Source organism: Strigops habroptila, chromosome 1, assembly GCF_004027225.2.
Source record: "Strigops habroptila isolate Jane chromosome 1, bStrHab1.2.pri, whole genome shotgun sequence".
Taxonomy (NCBI): Eukaryota; Metazoa; Chordata; class Aves; order Psittaciformes; family Psittacidae; genus Strigops; species Strigops habroptila.
In genome coordinates this window covers 17,996,724-18,013,639 of record NC_044277.2, presented here as the reverse complement: position 1 = coordinate 18,013,639, position 16,916 = coordinate 17,996,724, and the positions used below count along the sequence as shown (strand labels likewise).

General features: G+C 35.7%; 1 protein-coding gene across 1 annotated transcript in view; it reads left to right on the top strand.

The window, feature by feature from the left end:
• Nucleotides 1-16,334, top strand: part of EMC2 (ER membrane protein complex subunit 2) — a 34,352-nt gene extending 18,018 nt beyond the window's left edge. The window contains exons 6-11 of the mRNA XM_030508115.1: nt 4,968-5,053; nt 5,224-5,283; nt 6,883-6,964; nt 8,077-8,187; nt 9,634-9,738; nt 15,744-16,334. Of these exons, the coding sequence (XP_030363975.1) occupies nt 4,968-5,053; nt 5,224-5,283; nt 6,883-6,964; nt 8,077-8,187; nt 9,634-9,738; nt 15,744-15,830 (531 nt within the window). The 3' untranslated portion in view covers nt 15,831-16,334. The remainder of the gene's footprint in view (nt 1-4,967; nt 5,054-5,223; nt 5,284-6,882; nt 6,965-8,076; nt 8,188-9,633; nt 9,739-15,743) is intronic.
• Nucleotides 16,335-16,916: the final 582 nt, after the last annotated feature.

Sequence of the window (16,916 nt, the reverse complement as noted above, 5' to 3'; positions counted from 1 at the left end):
CTGTAGTTCCTTCCCTTTATCTTTCTTGTAATTGTTTACAGTTTTGTTTTCATTTGCATACTACAATTTGAAGGAAATTATTTTGATGTATCAAACCCTTAGATCAAAAACATGTTTTCTAAAATGTGAAATCCTTAATGTTTAAAAATTTAGAAAATTGAAGAATTTAGTTTTAAGATGTAAAATCTAATTTGTTTAATGCTGCAGCAGCTACACAGGTGTGAAATTGTTCCTTTCTTAGAGGTGTCAGTCCCTGAAAATTCTCCTGCTAATACTTTGCAAGCATGAAATTTAGAACAATCTTAGACTCTCTGTTTGTGTATTTAACTAATCAAATGCAGAAGTTGATAAATGTTCAACTTCTCACTTCACTCTGAGTCTACTTAATGCTAATTAGAAAGAATCATGACAAATGGAGGATTAGTTCTTGTGCCAGATTGGGGATTATTAGTCTTTAGAAGAAATAGCTTAGAAAGGTTCCCTGTTTAAAAAATATGTGACATACTAAAGTACCTTAGTCCATACGATACTGATTATGGTGTAAATGGCATAAGGTGGCATATATCTTTCAGTTAAGAATGCTGGATTTACAGAATCTAGTGTTTTGTTTTAAACTCTGGAAAACTGATACGGGGAATTCCATGTCATAGGTTCTGCATGTCATAGGTTCTGCATGGTCAAATACTGCAGATCTTGTTGCAGCACTGAAAGTTTTGTCTTTTCCTTTTGATTTAAGGTGGAAGGAGAAAGGAGCTTGAGTTCATTTTTGTATCAGCCTTATTCTTAAAAATCTTGCTGTGATGTAAAGAACCAAAATGGAACTCTTGAACGTTATTTTTTTATCTTTATTAATAGAATGGTTACAACTATCTTAGAATGCTTCGTAGATTTTCACATAATCTCAAATCTTGTAGTTAAAAGTAAGTTTCTTAGTAATATTCTTAGTGGACTTTAAATGAATGGTTGTACAGATTGGTATTCTGCATTTTGCAGGTTTTGTAGTATCTTGAAATAGATCCCCTAAAAGTGAGCTTTTATTTTGAAATGTGAGATTTAGGTTAAAAAGGGCCTGAAACATAATAAGATGTGAAATTGTCTGGTTTTCTTATATCAGCTGATACTAAGGCTGGTAATAAATTGGATATATGAAATAAACGCTAGGTAGAGTTTCCGTAGAATTGGTGGGAGTCTGGCTTTCCTTATCAAATAACTATTTTTTGTCTGCTAAAGTGGTTGTTAGTGTTGGCAGTGGTTCTGCACAGTAAAGCATTTTGTTTAATTTGATGGAAACAAAGAAAACCTGATGCTATGTGTGTAAATGGTCGTTAGCTATGCTGCTGTCCTCAGTAAGCATACTGAGTGCAAGCCCCAGCTCACTGAGGAGGAAGCTGATACACACAGCGAGCTAGAGAGGGGCTCAGGAAAGATATAAATCAGAACAAGAATTAGAAGTTTACAGCACACAAAATGGCCCGTGTTTTGGTTTTAGTGCACTAGGTTTTAGACCTTTTCATAGGGTTTTGTTAAATTATTGACTATTGGAGTCACTGAATTTCAGTTTTTATTTAAAAAAATACTGATAGTTTGTATGATTCAAACATAAACTAGAAAGTCAGATGGGAGAGTAGTCTGAATACAGGTAAAAGCAATAGTAGTTTGTTTTTCATGTCTTTATTTTCAGCCTGTCTTACTACTCCTAGATATCACAGATCTACTGAACACCTATGTGTATGTCTCTCAGCAATGTATTCAGAATGCTTGTGTTACAGTTTTATTTATGTGATGGAAAAATGTTAGTGATTGCTTTAGAAAAAAACAACCCTACATCCTCACTGACTTCTTCTCAGTAGTTTTAAAGAGACTTTCAAAAACTCTGTGCTACTGTACAACATCGAGTGTCAGCACTGTTCTGAGTGGCTGAGCCTCTCATTGGTAAACTGAGAGTTCTCTGTAAATAAACTTATGCCATCACTTTTGCAGGTTTATTTGAGGGTGGTGAGAGTGCAGATTTCAAGCCTTTTTTTTTTGGTTATAAGCAAGGTGGATAAAAAAGTTTTAAATACTATTTTTCCTCAAATAAGAAACAAAAAATGTAATTTTGCAGCAATGTTTTGGGATTTGGTGTAGTTTAGAAGCAGATAAATTCTGTCAAATGTACATGTAATTCATTTAGCATGAACATGTTAATTATGTCTAATCCTTTTATCCTCATTATTTGATTGCATTAGGTGACATGCTTATTATAGGTAAACATCAGTTTATGTTTGTGACTAGGACTAGTTGTAGCTTTTCCTAAATAAATTTGCCTTGAGGTTCCAGTGATTTATGTTACTTGGGAGTGTTGTGGTTAAGACATAAAGCAGCCATAGAGAAAATGTGTTTCCAGACTCTCTTGGAGGACTGACTTGCATATGATTGAAGGAGTTGCATCGGAAACAAAAAAGGAGGGTGGTTTATGTACACTGTTCCTGTTTGCTGTTGCAAATTAAGATGTCAAGTGCATTGATAGATTTTATATATGAAACAGATTATTTCAGTTCTCTAGCAATTCAGTTTTGATCAGTCTCTAGATTGGTTTTTTTTCTTTATATTTTAAGAATGACCACTGAATTTTTAATCCTAAAGTTAAATTTTATAGTAGATAGTCTGTTACCTGCAAGAGCCCTTCTGTCGTCGTAAGCCATAGTTACATGAGATGCTCCTTTGGCTGTTCATGCCGTTATCCCCAATTTCCCTTCTTTCATGTTTCGGGCTCAGTGGGCAGGTCACTGGGCTGTGTATAATACCAGCCTTGGGTAGTGAGTTTAACACTGCCCTGGTGTTCCCACCATAAGCGTTTGGACCTGCTTTACGAAATGCTTTGGGACTTCTTCTTAAAATGTGATGGAGAGCAATGGTTTTGGTTGGGTTTTTTTGGTTTGTATTTTTGTTTAGTAGTAGTAGCAGTGTGATGAGCATGTGGAATTATTCTCCTTGTAGTTTTTAAAAAGTTTAATTATGCTGTTATCTTTATTTTAAAAACTCAAAAATAAAATAAACAGTGTGTGTTATTGTTATAGTGATAAATGTGGTCAGCAGCTAAAATTTCCAGAGTCAGTTATGGCTTTTAGCCAAATGTCTCCCAGTAAAAGTAGAATGATGAATGTAACTAACTTCACAGGTTGCAGTTTGACAAAGAAGCAGTGGAAAACGAAATGGCTGTGGGTGAACCCCCCAGCTGCCTGTGTCCTAATTTGTCTCCTGATTGTGCGGATGAGTTTTCTCTGCCTGTGTCTTACATTTAAGCAGAAGAGTGGAATGCTTTTTCCACTCTTGAGTAATTTTCACTGAATTTTAATCAAATATACGGTTCTGAGGGAAGTGATGGGGACGATCTCAAAGGGAAGAATAAACTTACAGTTGGTGTTAATAGTGTTTCTAGCTGTGTTGTTTTGGTAGCTTGAACTAGTTTATTTAAATGCTGCGCTCTTCTCTTCTTGTGGAAGCAATTAATTTATTCAAGTGATGATCAAAGGATAAGAAATTAAGGAAGAGAACAGTTATGTTTAAAATACTGTAAAAATATAGGAACTCTTTTGGGGTGTATGTGACTGTGATCTTAGGAAGGTACATCATGAAGAAACGAGTTCCAGAGCTATGTTAAAGTCAAAGATTAAAATTGTTTAAAGTTTTGTTGAGGAGTTGTCTGTTCCTGCACTGTCAAGGCTTCCATAAGGTGATACCCAACTGTATAACCTCTTTATAAGATATGAAATGAATGAGAGCAAGCAGGGGAATGAGCAGTGGGACTTCATTACTGGAAAAGTATATTTTTTTTCCCCCCTCATTAATATTATCTCATGCAGAAATGACATCTCTCTGTGTGTGTACACTCAGACACATCACACACACCAGACCATCTGTCTTCTCGTGTCTGACTACAGCAGTTGTGATCACCCAGGAGGCTATAACAGGGGTTATAGGCTGATGGTGTTGACTCTTTGAGGCCAACTTTGTTATGCTGGAATTTGGTTTCACTTTCATTCTGCCAGATTCCCAATCTGATGACTTTCAGGCTGGCTGAGGTGTAGTGCTGTTTGCTTCAAACTCTGTCAGAGTGCTGGGAAGATGTCTGTTGTTTTGAATTACATCTGAAGTGTATCTTGATTCACAACTCCTAGAGGTCTGAAAACTGCTTTTAGAAAACTGTAACCAACATACGACAGAAACTTGAATCTTGGATTGAAGTACAGAATCATCAACTATTAAAATTCTGTGTATCTTTTCTCCTGGTGGTCTGCAACAACTTTCATGGAGTTCAAAATTTAAATACATTTTACTTCTTATAACTTGTTTTTATATTGTTTATGTTGAAATACATTTTCCATCTGCATATCAAAGTACTGCTCAGTTTTGCCGTTGAAATAGCGATTTTCTATTCTCTTCACACAGAAGAGCCTATTTTGTGCTCTGGGAATGATGAGAGACTTGTTTATGAAATTGGTGTGTATTTAACATTAATTAAAGATGGCATTCAGCACATCAACAAGAATCTTTAAAAATGGCCGAAAGCCATATTCATACAGTGGCAACCAAGATGCATCTGTGGGATTCTCTAAGACTCAGTCCGCATCTCTCCTCTATAGTCATGGATCTTGTGAATGACAAGGTGGGGGTCTTTGGAATGGCTGAAGATTAGCATCCCCTGCTGTTTTGTAATTATCAGAATCTGGACAGTCGTTTATTTGAATGAAATAATGCATACAGTTTGTGCTTCCAAAGAAAAGCATACATAATGTGATTGTAAGAAGAGGTTTTCACTCTCTCAGTGGGATGTCACAGGGTATGTTTATAAACTTCAACCTAGCAGTTGCTCTGCAGTGGAATTCCACTGGTATTGAGATAATAATTTGCACAGTCAAATTGCTTTCTTTACAAAAACCCAGGGAATTATGAGACCCTAATCCTTTATTAATGTCAACCCATAGGCAGCAAGAAAGCGTAAGATTGCCATTCGAAAAGCCCAGGGGAAAAATCTTGAGGCCATCCGAGAGCTAAATGAGTATCTGGAACAGTGAGTGTCTTACAAGAATACGGATTGTGTTTTGCTATTCTAATAAATCTTTTTAATTAAAATGGAATTTGCATTTGATTTACGCTTTTGCTTCCTTGCTGGTCACTTACAGAGTGCCTTGCACATTCTTTCTTTTTTTTCTTTTTTCCTCTCATGTCTTTTCTTTACAGATTTGTTGGAGACCAAGAAGCTTGGCATGAACTTGCAGAACTTTACATCAATGAGCATGAGTAAGTTGTTTGCTAAGTCCACATAGAAACCGTTAAATTGAAACCTTCTCTGTGTAAGTCAAAGACCTCAGTGATTTTTTTTTTGAAGGACTAGGGTTAGAAAGTATGCTGTCTCATTTCCAATATAACAAGCATCAACAGGAAATAACTACTAATCTTATTTGACTACCAAATGCTTTAAGAAGGCATTTGATTTTAAAACAGAAACAGTTTATTTAATTACCTGTATGTTTCAGTCATTTTTTTAAATTTGATGCTTTAAAAGAAGTGGTTTGAAGGTAGCAGGGAACAGCACCTTTTTTCCCCATGGTTTTTCATTCGAGTGATTTTTTTACTAGTTATATGTCTTAAATTCTTTCCTTCTAAAGTCAGTTGATCAATAACAACTAATAGTCTGATTTTCTGTTAGCTTACCTCTGTAAGAACTTTTAGTAACCTTAAAAAAACCCTAACAAAACAAAACATGGATCCAGAGTTAGAGGCATCAGGTCGCCTGGGTACAAAACCCAATGCAATCAAGAATGCTGCATGTTGTAGTAACTTGCTTATTGGATATTTAATGTTTTTGTTAGCTTTTTCTTACTGATGTAGTGACAGGAGGAAATCCCAGTGTGAGAGGATTAGCTCAAAGCCTTAGTGCAAGTTTTCTAATATCACAGCATTAATTCTAATCTCCACCCAAAGGCGTAGCTTTTTTCCCCGCTTCCTTTAGTTCTTCAGCCCAGCCTGAATTATATCACATTGTTTCCTTCCTTCCTTTCCAGAGAGTAGTAAAAGAATCAGATTCTCAAGGAAGAAATAGTCATTCTCACTGTGACAAAAAAGTTTTCCCCCATCACCTCTTCTTCCACCCCATTCTCAAAGAAAATAGTTATTAAACTCTTTCAAATGCTGACTTAAAGAATAATCTAGAATTTAGATATCCAGATGGTTTAGTATTGTCTCATAATTGCTAAATTGCTTTTAGTCCGATATTAAATATCTATCCACACTCTCTATAAACACTGCGTCTCTGAATTGTGGAATTCCGTCATGTAAACTCTGTGCAACAGTGCTATCACATGTCTGTAGAAGATGCAAATTCTGCAGGAAACTCTCTTGGAAGATTATGAAGCTAAGATTTCTGTAATTAAATAAATCTACATTTTGAGCTTGACTTCTTAATTCTCTCTGAAACCATTCATTTAAAGAACAAGTATTAGCCTTTTCTAATGGTAAGTTGCTGCCTGTTTGGACTAGTATGACTAGTCCATGCTACGGACTAGCATATAGATTTGAACCGTTTGATTTTTCAGACTGTTCTTAATATGTTTTCTTGATCTCAATTGTGCGGTCTGTAGCTTAGTTTGTGAATCCTTAAGCAGCTGAATTTTCTTGTAGAAAAAAATTAACCGTAATTTTGTGTATTTTTCATCATGATTTAGAAATAATAACTTGAGGTTTCAAACGTCATTTAAAAAGAAAACATTTTCCTTAATTATGAATCATGTGAAGTAATGGGGGGAAAAGTATGGCTTTGTTTATTATGTTGTAAAGACACTGAGGCAAAAAACTGTATACTCTGTTTCATTTTGTCACTTTTGTTTTTGTATTCCTCAGCTATGCAAAGGCAGCTTTCTGCCTAGAGGAGCTTATGATGACTAATCCACACAACCACTTATACTGTCAGCAATATGCTGAAGTAGGTATTTTCAGAAGAATCAATTATGTTTGAATGCGTATTCTGTTTTTATGTTACTGAAGTGGTGAAAATGGAATAAAAGTGGTTTATTTAATTTTTCCCCAGGAGATTTAAGAGAGTACACAGACAATGTTAACATCTCATAGAACTTAACATGTTAATAAAACTGTGGTTTCTTACTTGCTAAATATAAGAGTAAGAGCAGGAATTATTGAAGATAAAAATTCATTTTAAATGAGCTATTCTTGTTGAAGTGTTTATGCACTTTTCAAATTAAGTGCATGGGAAGTTAAACTTTACCACTGCAATGCTGCCTAGGAGGCTATGATATATTGCCTGTTACTGTGGAGCCAGATCTTGGAATACACATAGGAAATTTTGCCTGAAAGAGCACTGGGGGGAGAGGGGGCCCTTAGCAGTCTTAGCTCAAGGTTTTTAGCCATTTGCAGTCTTTCAGATGTATATTGTTTTTCCCTAAATTATACTGATACCTGCTTAGAATGGATTCTCTTCATTTTGTTAATGTGGATAAAATTGGGTTAACATTAAAACTTGAAAGTCTAAATACCTTTCTGGTATTTAGAAGACTGTGATGCATGTCTTCTAGCATTTATCCCTCACTTTGTTGCTCTAATAACAGGAAAAATGAATAAAAAGACAATGGAGTAATCTTCTAAACTTTGTACACTGTTTTGCAGTGAGTAGGTAATGAAAGGCATTGCGTTATTTCATGTACTGGTGTAATGCATGCTAGTTAGTATGGATTTATAGTAGTCAGAATTTAGCTTTAGATTTAAAGTTTGTGTTACTTTGCATAAGAGACTATAAGGTTGTAAGTATGTATAGGTGCAAAATAATAACTTTTTATTCTTGTAGCAATAAATTAAGTTAATGCTGCCTTTTTTCCTCCTATAGTTAAATATTTAAAAACTTGTATATTGAAAAGAGCTCTGATTTTTCCTAAACCAGTATTTGGCCTTTGGTAGGGCTCACCTGATTTGAAATACCATGTGAAACAAACCTGAAGTGAAGTTTCGTAATATCTTTGCTTCAAGAGTGAATGCCTGAGGTATGGATGACGTGCAAGTTTCAGGAGCTTATAATTTTTACAGGTTAAATACACTCAAGGGGGGCTTGAAAACCTCGAGCTATCAAGAAAGTATTTCGCGCAAGCACTGAAGCTTAACAACAGAAATATGAGAGCTTTGTTTGGACTTTACATGGTAACCACAATTATATATTTTCCAAGTTGTCATTTTTATGTTACATGTTTTTATGCATGTATATTATCCTTTATCATTTTGGCTTGTTTGGGTTTTTTTTTTTTCTGTTAGTTTAACAGATTATGAACGCTGTTTTTAAACACTGACAGGACAATCTTATGCCTGTAAGTACTCCTTACTTGAAGTGCTCTTAACCTTTAAGTCTTGCCTGTGTTTTCCAAAGAATTATAATTATTGGCACATGAAGGTAACTTCATGAATAAGGACTTAAAGCCGTACTCCTCTCTACAGGATGGTGAGCTGCTGAAGAGTACCAGTACAGTGTGATGGCTGGTTTTTTTATTTTTAATTTTTAACCAGCCTTTTTAATCTACCCTTTGGCTCCTCATTTCCTTGTAATGCTGTTTCCAGGCTTTAGGATCTGGTTTTGCTGTGGCTGCTGCTTTTGTACTTGACAGACATGCCCAATGTTTGTAGCCCCCCAAAGAGTGTCCATAACCCTGGTAAATGCTCCACAAAGGCTTTCAGCTATATATGCCAAGGAAACTGGTCAGTACTTCATCAAATTCAGAAAACCAGAGAGAATTATGCCCCATCTTAGGTCCCTGACCTTGTACTACATCACAAATTCAATTCATGTGGGCATGGCTTTGGAGAATGCATTCCCAAGTTTGTGGAGGCTGCTTCTCCGACAGTCTTGCTCCTTTCCTATTTCTGCAGGTAGTTTCAGGGAAATAGCTGTAAGGGAACATTCTTTGTGTTTGAACTGTATTATTCATGTAGCCATTTGCTTCCATGCTCCTTTTTAAAACCTTCTCTGGAGGTTCTTCATTTGTGCATAACAAGAGGGTTCTGTCATTCTTTGCATTCAGGTACTTTTGCACTCAGAAAGGTGGTGTGGGAAGGATTAGCAATGATTCCTTGCAGAGTGGTTTTATTTATATAAATTGAAGTGTCTGAGATTAATTTGGTTGTTAAGGAATCTTATTTTTTGAGGGTGAAGATGGGCATAGTTCATGTATAGTCTTACCTGCTTTTCTGATGCCATAGGGAAAAATGTCATGGTTTTAATGGCAATTTGGACACAGAGGTGATGTATTTTATAACATCTCTGGTAACAAATTGAATGGGGAAAACTAATTCATAACTCTCACTTTAGGAAAAGCAAATACGACTAGCTGATCATGTCCAGGTTTGGTTCCTAGCTTGGCACACAACTGAACTGAACCAAAGTCTAGTTTAGCTTTAATTAGGACAAATGATTGTTTAAAAAGTTTAAGATAATTCTCATTTGGAAGCTCTTTACCAGTAACTGGGGTTTTTTTAACCTTTTTTTTTCCACTGTTGCTCTGTGTGGGGCTCTGAATGCAAAGGTGCTGGATGCTCTCGGTTTATTCCATGCACATCTATTCCATAGTTACACTGGTTTTATTTTTGTATTCCTAGTCTGCCAGCCATATTGCCTCCAATCCAAAAGCAAGTGCAAAAATGAAAAAAGATAATATGAAATATGCCAGCTGGGCAGCCAACCAAATAAATAGAGCATACCAGGTTAGTACATCATTGTTTTTACTCTTATCGTGCCCTGTAGTTCTTTTCTGCACTTTTATCAGCTGCTGCTCAAGAGGTTAGATACAACGTGCATAAATCGGCATAATTTGCTTGGATATTTCACATTTGACTTCTGTTTTGATTTCCTGGAAGCCTTAATGAATATAAGGTTGGTATTTTATGGTTATTAATTACTATTATTTACTTATTAGCTTTAACCAGATTTTTCTTCTACTAACATTAACTGAATGTACACTAATGCAATGCTGACCTCCAAGACTTAGTCCTACAGCTAAGTATTTTAATAAAACTTGGTGTGTCTTAATTCTTAGAGTGACTTGGTCATTTACTAGCAAACAAATTAAAATTCTAGAATTTTATTTTCCTTCAGTTTATTCTGACTTTTCAAAATCATGTCAATGGTGTTCCTAGTAATTACCTTAATGGTTGTGACTGAAGTTGGTTTTGCATAGTTTTATAGAAAAATGCCCGTTGATTTGTGAAAATGTAGACTTTGTAGGCCACAATCAAAGCTTACTAAAGTCAGTGGGACGCTTTTCAGCTCTTTGCAGTTATGGGTAAATAACTATATTTGCTTTTGCATTATAAATCTCTATATTTTTTCTGTAACTATGAATGAAAACAGATTTTAGCTCATAGGTTCTGATGTCCATGCATCCCAACATAGTATGTCTGTTTGACTCCCTTACAGCTGTTCTTAATGACCTGCCAGTCAAAATTCATGTATAGGTAATCCTGAACATCAACATCGTACTGTCGTGTTCTCCCCATAACTTTTTCTGAGCAAAAATGTTGGTATTAAATGCAAAGACTTTATATACATGTAACACTTCTTTGTAATCTTTCAGTATCAGAACCCAATATTTAATTTTTCTCTTGCTGCTACCATTTCACAGTTAATACTACCAAATGGCCTTTTGACCAGCTCCATCTATTAAGGAATTAAATTAGGTTTTCTTTTATGGCCAATGCAGTTAATTCTTAATGCTGTATTTCAGTTCATTGCCAAGAGTGTAGCTTCTTGTGGCTGATGTGTTTTTGATGTATTGCAACTTTGAAGTATTTTCCATTTCCCCTGATTGGCCCTGTAGCTTCTGACTGTACTTTATAGTGAAGAATATTGTATCCCTGGGGACATAATTAAGCATTTTATACTTGTGTGCCTGAAGTTTATTTCTCTGGTTTTCTCTTTAAAATAATCCCCTGCTTTTCATTAATTTACCTGCTCATGACAGTAAGATGTGTATGAATTACCAACTTTGTCTGATGTCCCATAAATAAGCAGGACTTCTTTTGACTTCAGTATGTCTGACATTTCCTGTAATGGAAAACTCCATTTTGACTCAAGTCAAAAACACAACAAAACAAACAGACAAACAAAAACCAAAACCTTGAAGATCAGAATAGACAATGGATTCACCATTGATAGAACAAAACAGGTTTTAAAAGATGTGTGTGAATTTTGAGTGAAAACTATTATTCCATGCTTTACATCTCAATAAAACGAACTGTTAGGGTGGTTCTGAACACATATTGCAAGTGAATATTACTGAAGTTTCCAGTTCTACCAGCAGTAGACATTTGCTAGCACTTCTGGGAAACAGCTCAAAGGATGGATCAGGATGGAAGCGTAGAACCAGTGTTGACTGTGGAATGTGGCATGCCAAGATTAAGACCTAGAAACAGGCATTTCCTGGTTCTAAGTGTAATGAAAGTTTAATTATGACAGTTTGTAGTTACTTGACTCACAGACAGATAAGCTTGCCTTTTTTTATTTTTCTTTGTTTTTCCTTCCACATGGCTTCCTGTTAACATCACAATATCTCTAACAAAACATGACTTGTACTGGGGGGGAGAGGCTTCTGGCTGTGGGGGGATTTGGGGAGATTGGTCTTGTTGGGGTTTTTTTTTACTGCAAAGTGCAATTCCCCTGTTTCTGTGAAGCTCTTTTGGATCCTGCATTAAGCATTTTTGGTTGATGCTTCCCAGAACAGCTCATGTTAACACAACTAACATATATTTAAAACATATGTCATAACTTCTTTGTGACTTCATACTTTTGTGATATGTTGCATACTTCAGCTGCTCTTTTTAGCTGCTTGGGACATAAAGCGATGAACACCGTATCTGACTGTAATCACAGGGGGAATTTAGCTATACAGAAGATGTAAGTGCTCAAGCTGGGATTTGGTGCACAAATGGTGTGAACACCCCCTTTCTCTTCTCAGAAGTACCACAAGAAGCTCTAGTGACTACAGCTGGACGGGGCTGCCCCAGCCCAGCCCTGCTGACAGCAGAAGGGTTTGGCCACTCCAATGTGTATGTCAGAGACTTGCCGCATCCAGCTGCTACAGCAAATGGTGTTTGGTGATGTAGCAGGAGGCAGTTTCCCCTGTGAGTCATTATTGATTTGTTGATCCCTTAGTGTGTTGAGCAGTTGATAATTGTCATCTCTCAGACCTAAGGATTGAAGCCTTGGTTGCTTGTGCCGGTCAAAACCCTTACAGCATTCCTCCATTAGTGGACGGTTGTCTAACCAGGTTTTAAGCAAGATACTTAATATTATCTCTATAAATCCTCCCCACTTTCCTTGCGTTATCCAAAGCACTTTCTAAAGTGTAATAAGAGCCTTAAGAGCTTGTTGAGTTTGGCATTGATTTGTTTTATTAGTTAGACCTTCTTAATGTTAAATGCAGTTTTTCCAGTATTCATGTTCTAGAGAATAAGATGCATTTAGAATCCTGACTTGGGTGCCTAGACAAACGATATGAATTTGTGACCTTAAAATATGAAGTTATTAATTCAGAAAGTTACAAGCAAGCAGTTGGCTTGCAGTGATATCGTTCCCCATTTTCAGTCTGGATTTAAACTTGAATTGCCAGCAGTTTGCTCAGTAATTTTGGAAAACTGCCTTTATTTTTTCGAATTCAGCACTGGCTATAGTTGCATTTTAATTTTATATGCAATTTACTTGAAATATTTTCACTGGTCCCCTTCTTTCAATTTATTTTCTCATTCAGGCAGTTTGCTTTGGCACTTGATTTTTGCTTTTGCTGTTCATTTCTGTATGAAATCAGAGGAACTTTTTACATTTATTGTAATTTAAAGAAAACAATCTTTGGGTATGAGAGAGAAAGCCTTACTGTTGCTAGTGTTGCTTAGACTGTGCAGCAGTTTGTTTACCAGGAAACATGGTGCTAAAGGACAGTTGAATGAAATAATTTTCTGAAAAGTACAGATATTTGATGCTCCATCTGGTTAATACACTTATTTGGATGTTAAATAAGTGCTGATTAGTACTTCTCATCTGTGCCTCATCTAGGAGAAATGTAAACTTTTGCAGTAAGACACAAAGGTTTTGTAGCGAGGGCTGCTTATGGAGCTGGAATTCCTGGCTGCTGGCACATGCGCTAAAAGAAAGGTCGTTATTCTCTGGGCCACTTAAGTTTAATTGACTGGGTGGGAAGAAAACAGAAAAGAAATTAATCTTTTATTTCAGACATTAGAGAAGTACTCGTTATTCAAAGAATTATTTTATTATTATTATAAGCTCAGTTTTGCCTTATCACTGGGAAAAACGGATTCTTCTCTGTGTAGACCCTGTGAAAGAACGTGTTTCTGTTCTGGCTGAGGACATGAGTCACAGTTACTTTAGCATCGAAACAAAATATGGCTACCTAGTGCTCTTCAATTAGGTAATTGGTTTAGCATGTCCTCTGGTAGAAGCATTTCAGCAGAGGCAAATGAGTTTGATTAATGCTCACAAAAATCTTTAATGTGATCCTACTCGTAGTAATTTTCCAGATACATGCTTCTTGGGTACATTGCTAAATTCTTCTGTGTTAGCAATCCACATGTTATTTATGGTCGGAGAGAAGTGATTTTGTTACAAACCATTTGGGAAACAGAAAATTAAATCATGATTTTAAGAAATGGATTCCGGCTCAATCAGTCAAATTGCTGTGTAATGGCAGAATAGACAAAATAATTGTTCGTCAGGGCAAATTTGAAGTGATTACATTTCCAAGTATACTCCTGTTTGTTATGACGCAGAGTTTGGTTTTGTTTGTTCAGCTTAAAGTACATGTCAGTATCATGAAGGCAGGCACTCTTGAAATTAGCAAGTAACATTTTTTAAACTAATGTCTTCTGTCAGTTTTGCTTTCAGTGTCCCTGAAGAGAGGTAAAATAAAATTCTTCTGATTGTGAAGCTCTCCTCTGCATGCTTTCTCTGTCTTGCCAGGCTTGCTTTTTGGCCACAATATATTCTGGCTTCTGTGCTTTGTATTGAAATCTCTGAATGCTTTGAATTGGAAACAATTTTTCATTTGAGGATTTTGAGTTCTGTTTTGTCATTTGCTTGTTTTTCTGAAAGGAAAGTATCTGCTTGGGAAAATTCTTGTTTAGAGCGAACAAGAAGAGTATTGAGTCAGATCTAAGCAAAAGTTAATTTCTCCTACATGGGAGAGTGTTTAAGAATTTGATTTTCCTCTGACGTTGATGGCTGCAGGTCACTGTGGAGACTGCACAACCCGAAGAATGGGTTTATACATACTGTTAGAGTCAAAACACAGCACATCAGTTCATCATCCAGAAATACGAAATACAAAAATACAGTGGATTTAGTATGTCTCTTAACTATAAAGTGTTGTCAGAAAACCAACATTTCATTCTCCTAATGACTTAATTTGAAATAGCTTTTCATTTACTGTGCCAAAACTACTTTTGTAAGAACTCGGTGCTGATTGAGAATCCCAATGTTAGATTGTAGCCTGGGGGTCAAAAGCAGGTTAACAGGTCTTGCAGCTTGTTGCTGGTGTGATATTACCTGGGTTTGATGACTTAATCTTTCTTAACGGGTCATGAAGAGTTTGCTAAATTAAGTTAATTACAAGAGAGAAGGGACACATTATAAATCAAGGACTAACTATGTGAGACACCAGTGGTATTTGAATTAAAAAACATTAAATTGAAAATTTATTGAGTGTTTAGATGTTAACATTTAGGTAGAGAATAGGCTGTTTTACTAGCAGCAAGTTATAGTTACTGCTTCTGTAATTTCTTTACCACCCCTCCCAACCCAAAATGCAAAACTTTTTAATGCAGGTGTATTAAAAATGGTTGAGAGTTTCATTTGCACGAAGACCAATCTAGTCAATAAATCACTGTGTTAGATATGGCTGATGAGTGATGGGAATCATCAGTACTGTTAGAAAAACCCTTTTGAGGTCAGTGTGGGGTGATCAGCATCTCCTACCCTTCTACTTCTTTCTTTCCCAAACATGGCTGCATGTGTCTTAGGGAATCTAAAGCCATTAATAGTATTTATTAAGCTGTGTTTTTCTTTGTTATCAAGACAGACTTTATTTCAAATGCTTTCTGAAATAGTAATGCTGTAATAGTAGGTTACAGTCAAATACAAGATCATTACTCACAGTTACTTTGAACCATAAAATATAATTATGTGATGACTGGATTATTTTATAGGAGATTTTGATAAGTAGCACTGTCTCGTATAACAAAAATAGAAAATAAATTAGCTTCAATAAGGGGTCCAAGTCTTACTACTATTTAAATTATGAATATATAGTATATATTGTGTAATTTGGATCACATTAAAAAATCAAGGCTGAAGTAAAAATTATGTTCAAGTTTACCAGGCAAACAAATCAGCAGGAAGATCTCACTTCAGATAAATGTTCAGTTTCAAAGTGGAATACTTATTAGTGCTGAATATTCAAATTCAGAGCAAATGAGTGAAATTAAGGAGTTCTGTTGTATTTTCCAGTACATATTAGAGGAAGGGTGATATAACTTGTAAAAATACTGAGGTTGAGTGAAACAATAAATAGGCTGTACTTTTAAGTTTGTGGTAAATAGAGTTAATGTTTGGTACTTAATGTTTCGAACTGTTATTTGCACAGGATCTGTGCACAGAATTTCTGATATATGACAAGTAACAATATTTTGTTGTTGTTGTTTAGTTTGCAGGTCGCAGTAAGAAAGAAACTAAATACTCTTTGAAGGCAGTGGAAGACATGTTGGAGACCCTGCAAATTACTCAGTCATAGGTTGGCACAGAGATTCAATATTAAATTTTCCAATTCCATGATCAGCCTGCAGTGACCTAGGAGTTATGTTACTCTAACGCTGTTAAATGCTAATTTTGTATTGATTAACATGCTATCTAAAATAATGTTTTATGGAAAGTAAAATATCTATTTATTGCTGCTATGAGGAATGTGATGAATGCCCACTGAAATGAGTAACTTATCCACTTAGACAACATAAAGAAATGACACGTGCTGCACATCAGATTTTTGTATCTATAGTACCTGCTTTTAAGCAACAATTTGTAGAAATAAACTTGTTAAATGATTTAAAAAAATGACAGTGATTTATTGGACTTGCAAATGGAAATGACGAATTTCTATATGTAGATGAATAGCGAATGTTAGAAATGTGTATCTTAGTTGCATATTTAAGAGTGAAAGCATGCTTCAGATGTACATTTTCTGGTAAATGTTTACCATACAGCAAGGAGTGATTATAAATACATTTTATTAGAGAAAAAAGGTTGATGTTAATGGTTTTATTAATGAGTTGATATCCAGTGTTGAAGAAATGGAGAAGACTTATTTGTGTACTTAGCTTCTGAGGTGCTCTTGTACTGGCTTCAGGCCAAAGACATTCTTCTCTGTGGCTTTGTGGGCAAATGCTTCCCTGTCCACATAGTTCTCCAATCAGTATCTGCATATGCACTTTTTTTATTCCTTCTATGTCTCCTTTGTTGTACATGTGGTCCACATCACGAATTTCAAAACCATCTGAAAGCAGGACTGCATGCTGATCTGTATTAGTTTTTGTACCTACAGCATGGGTGCCCTTTCACTGTGGTGTAAGCTATGGTGTATTAGCTTTTCCACAGTAACCAACTGTTACTACACTGGGAGGATGAGAGAGCTTATTCAACTGCCTTGTACTTACTTGAGGATACAGTGTTTTTGCACCATTAGCGTGAAGCATCTAGCACACTGTAAATCTGTATTGTATTTGTATTTGGGCACTTGGTTATTTACTCAGATAATAAGTCAAACATTAATTTATGCATTTTGCAGTTCTGATCACTCTGGAAGTTGTTCAGGTGTACACTCTGG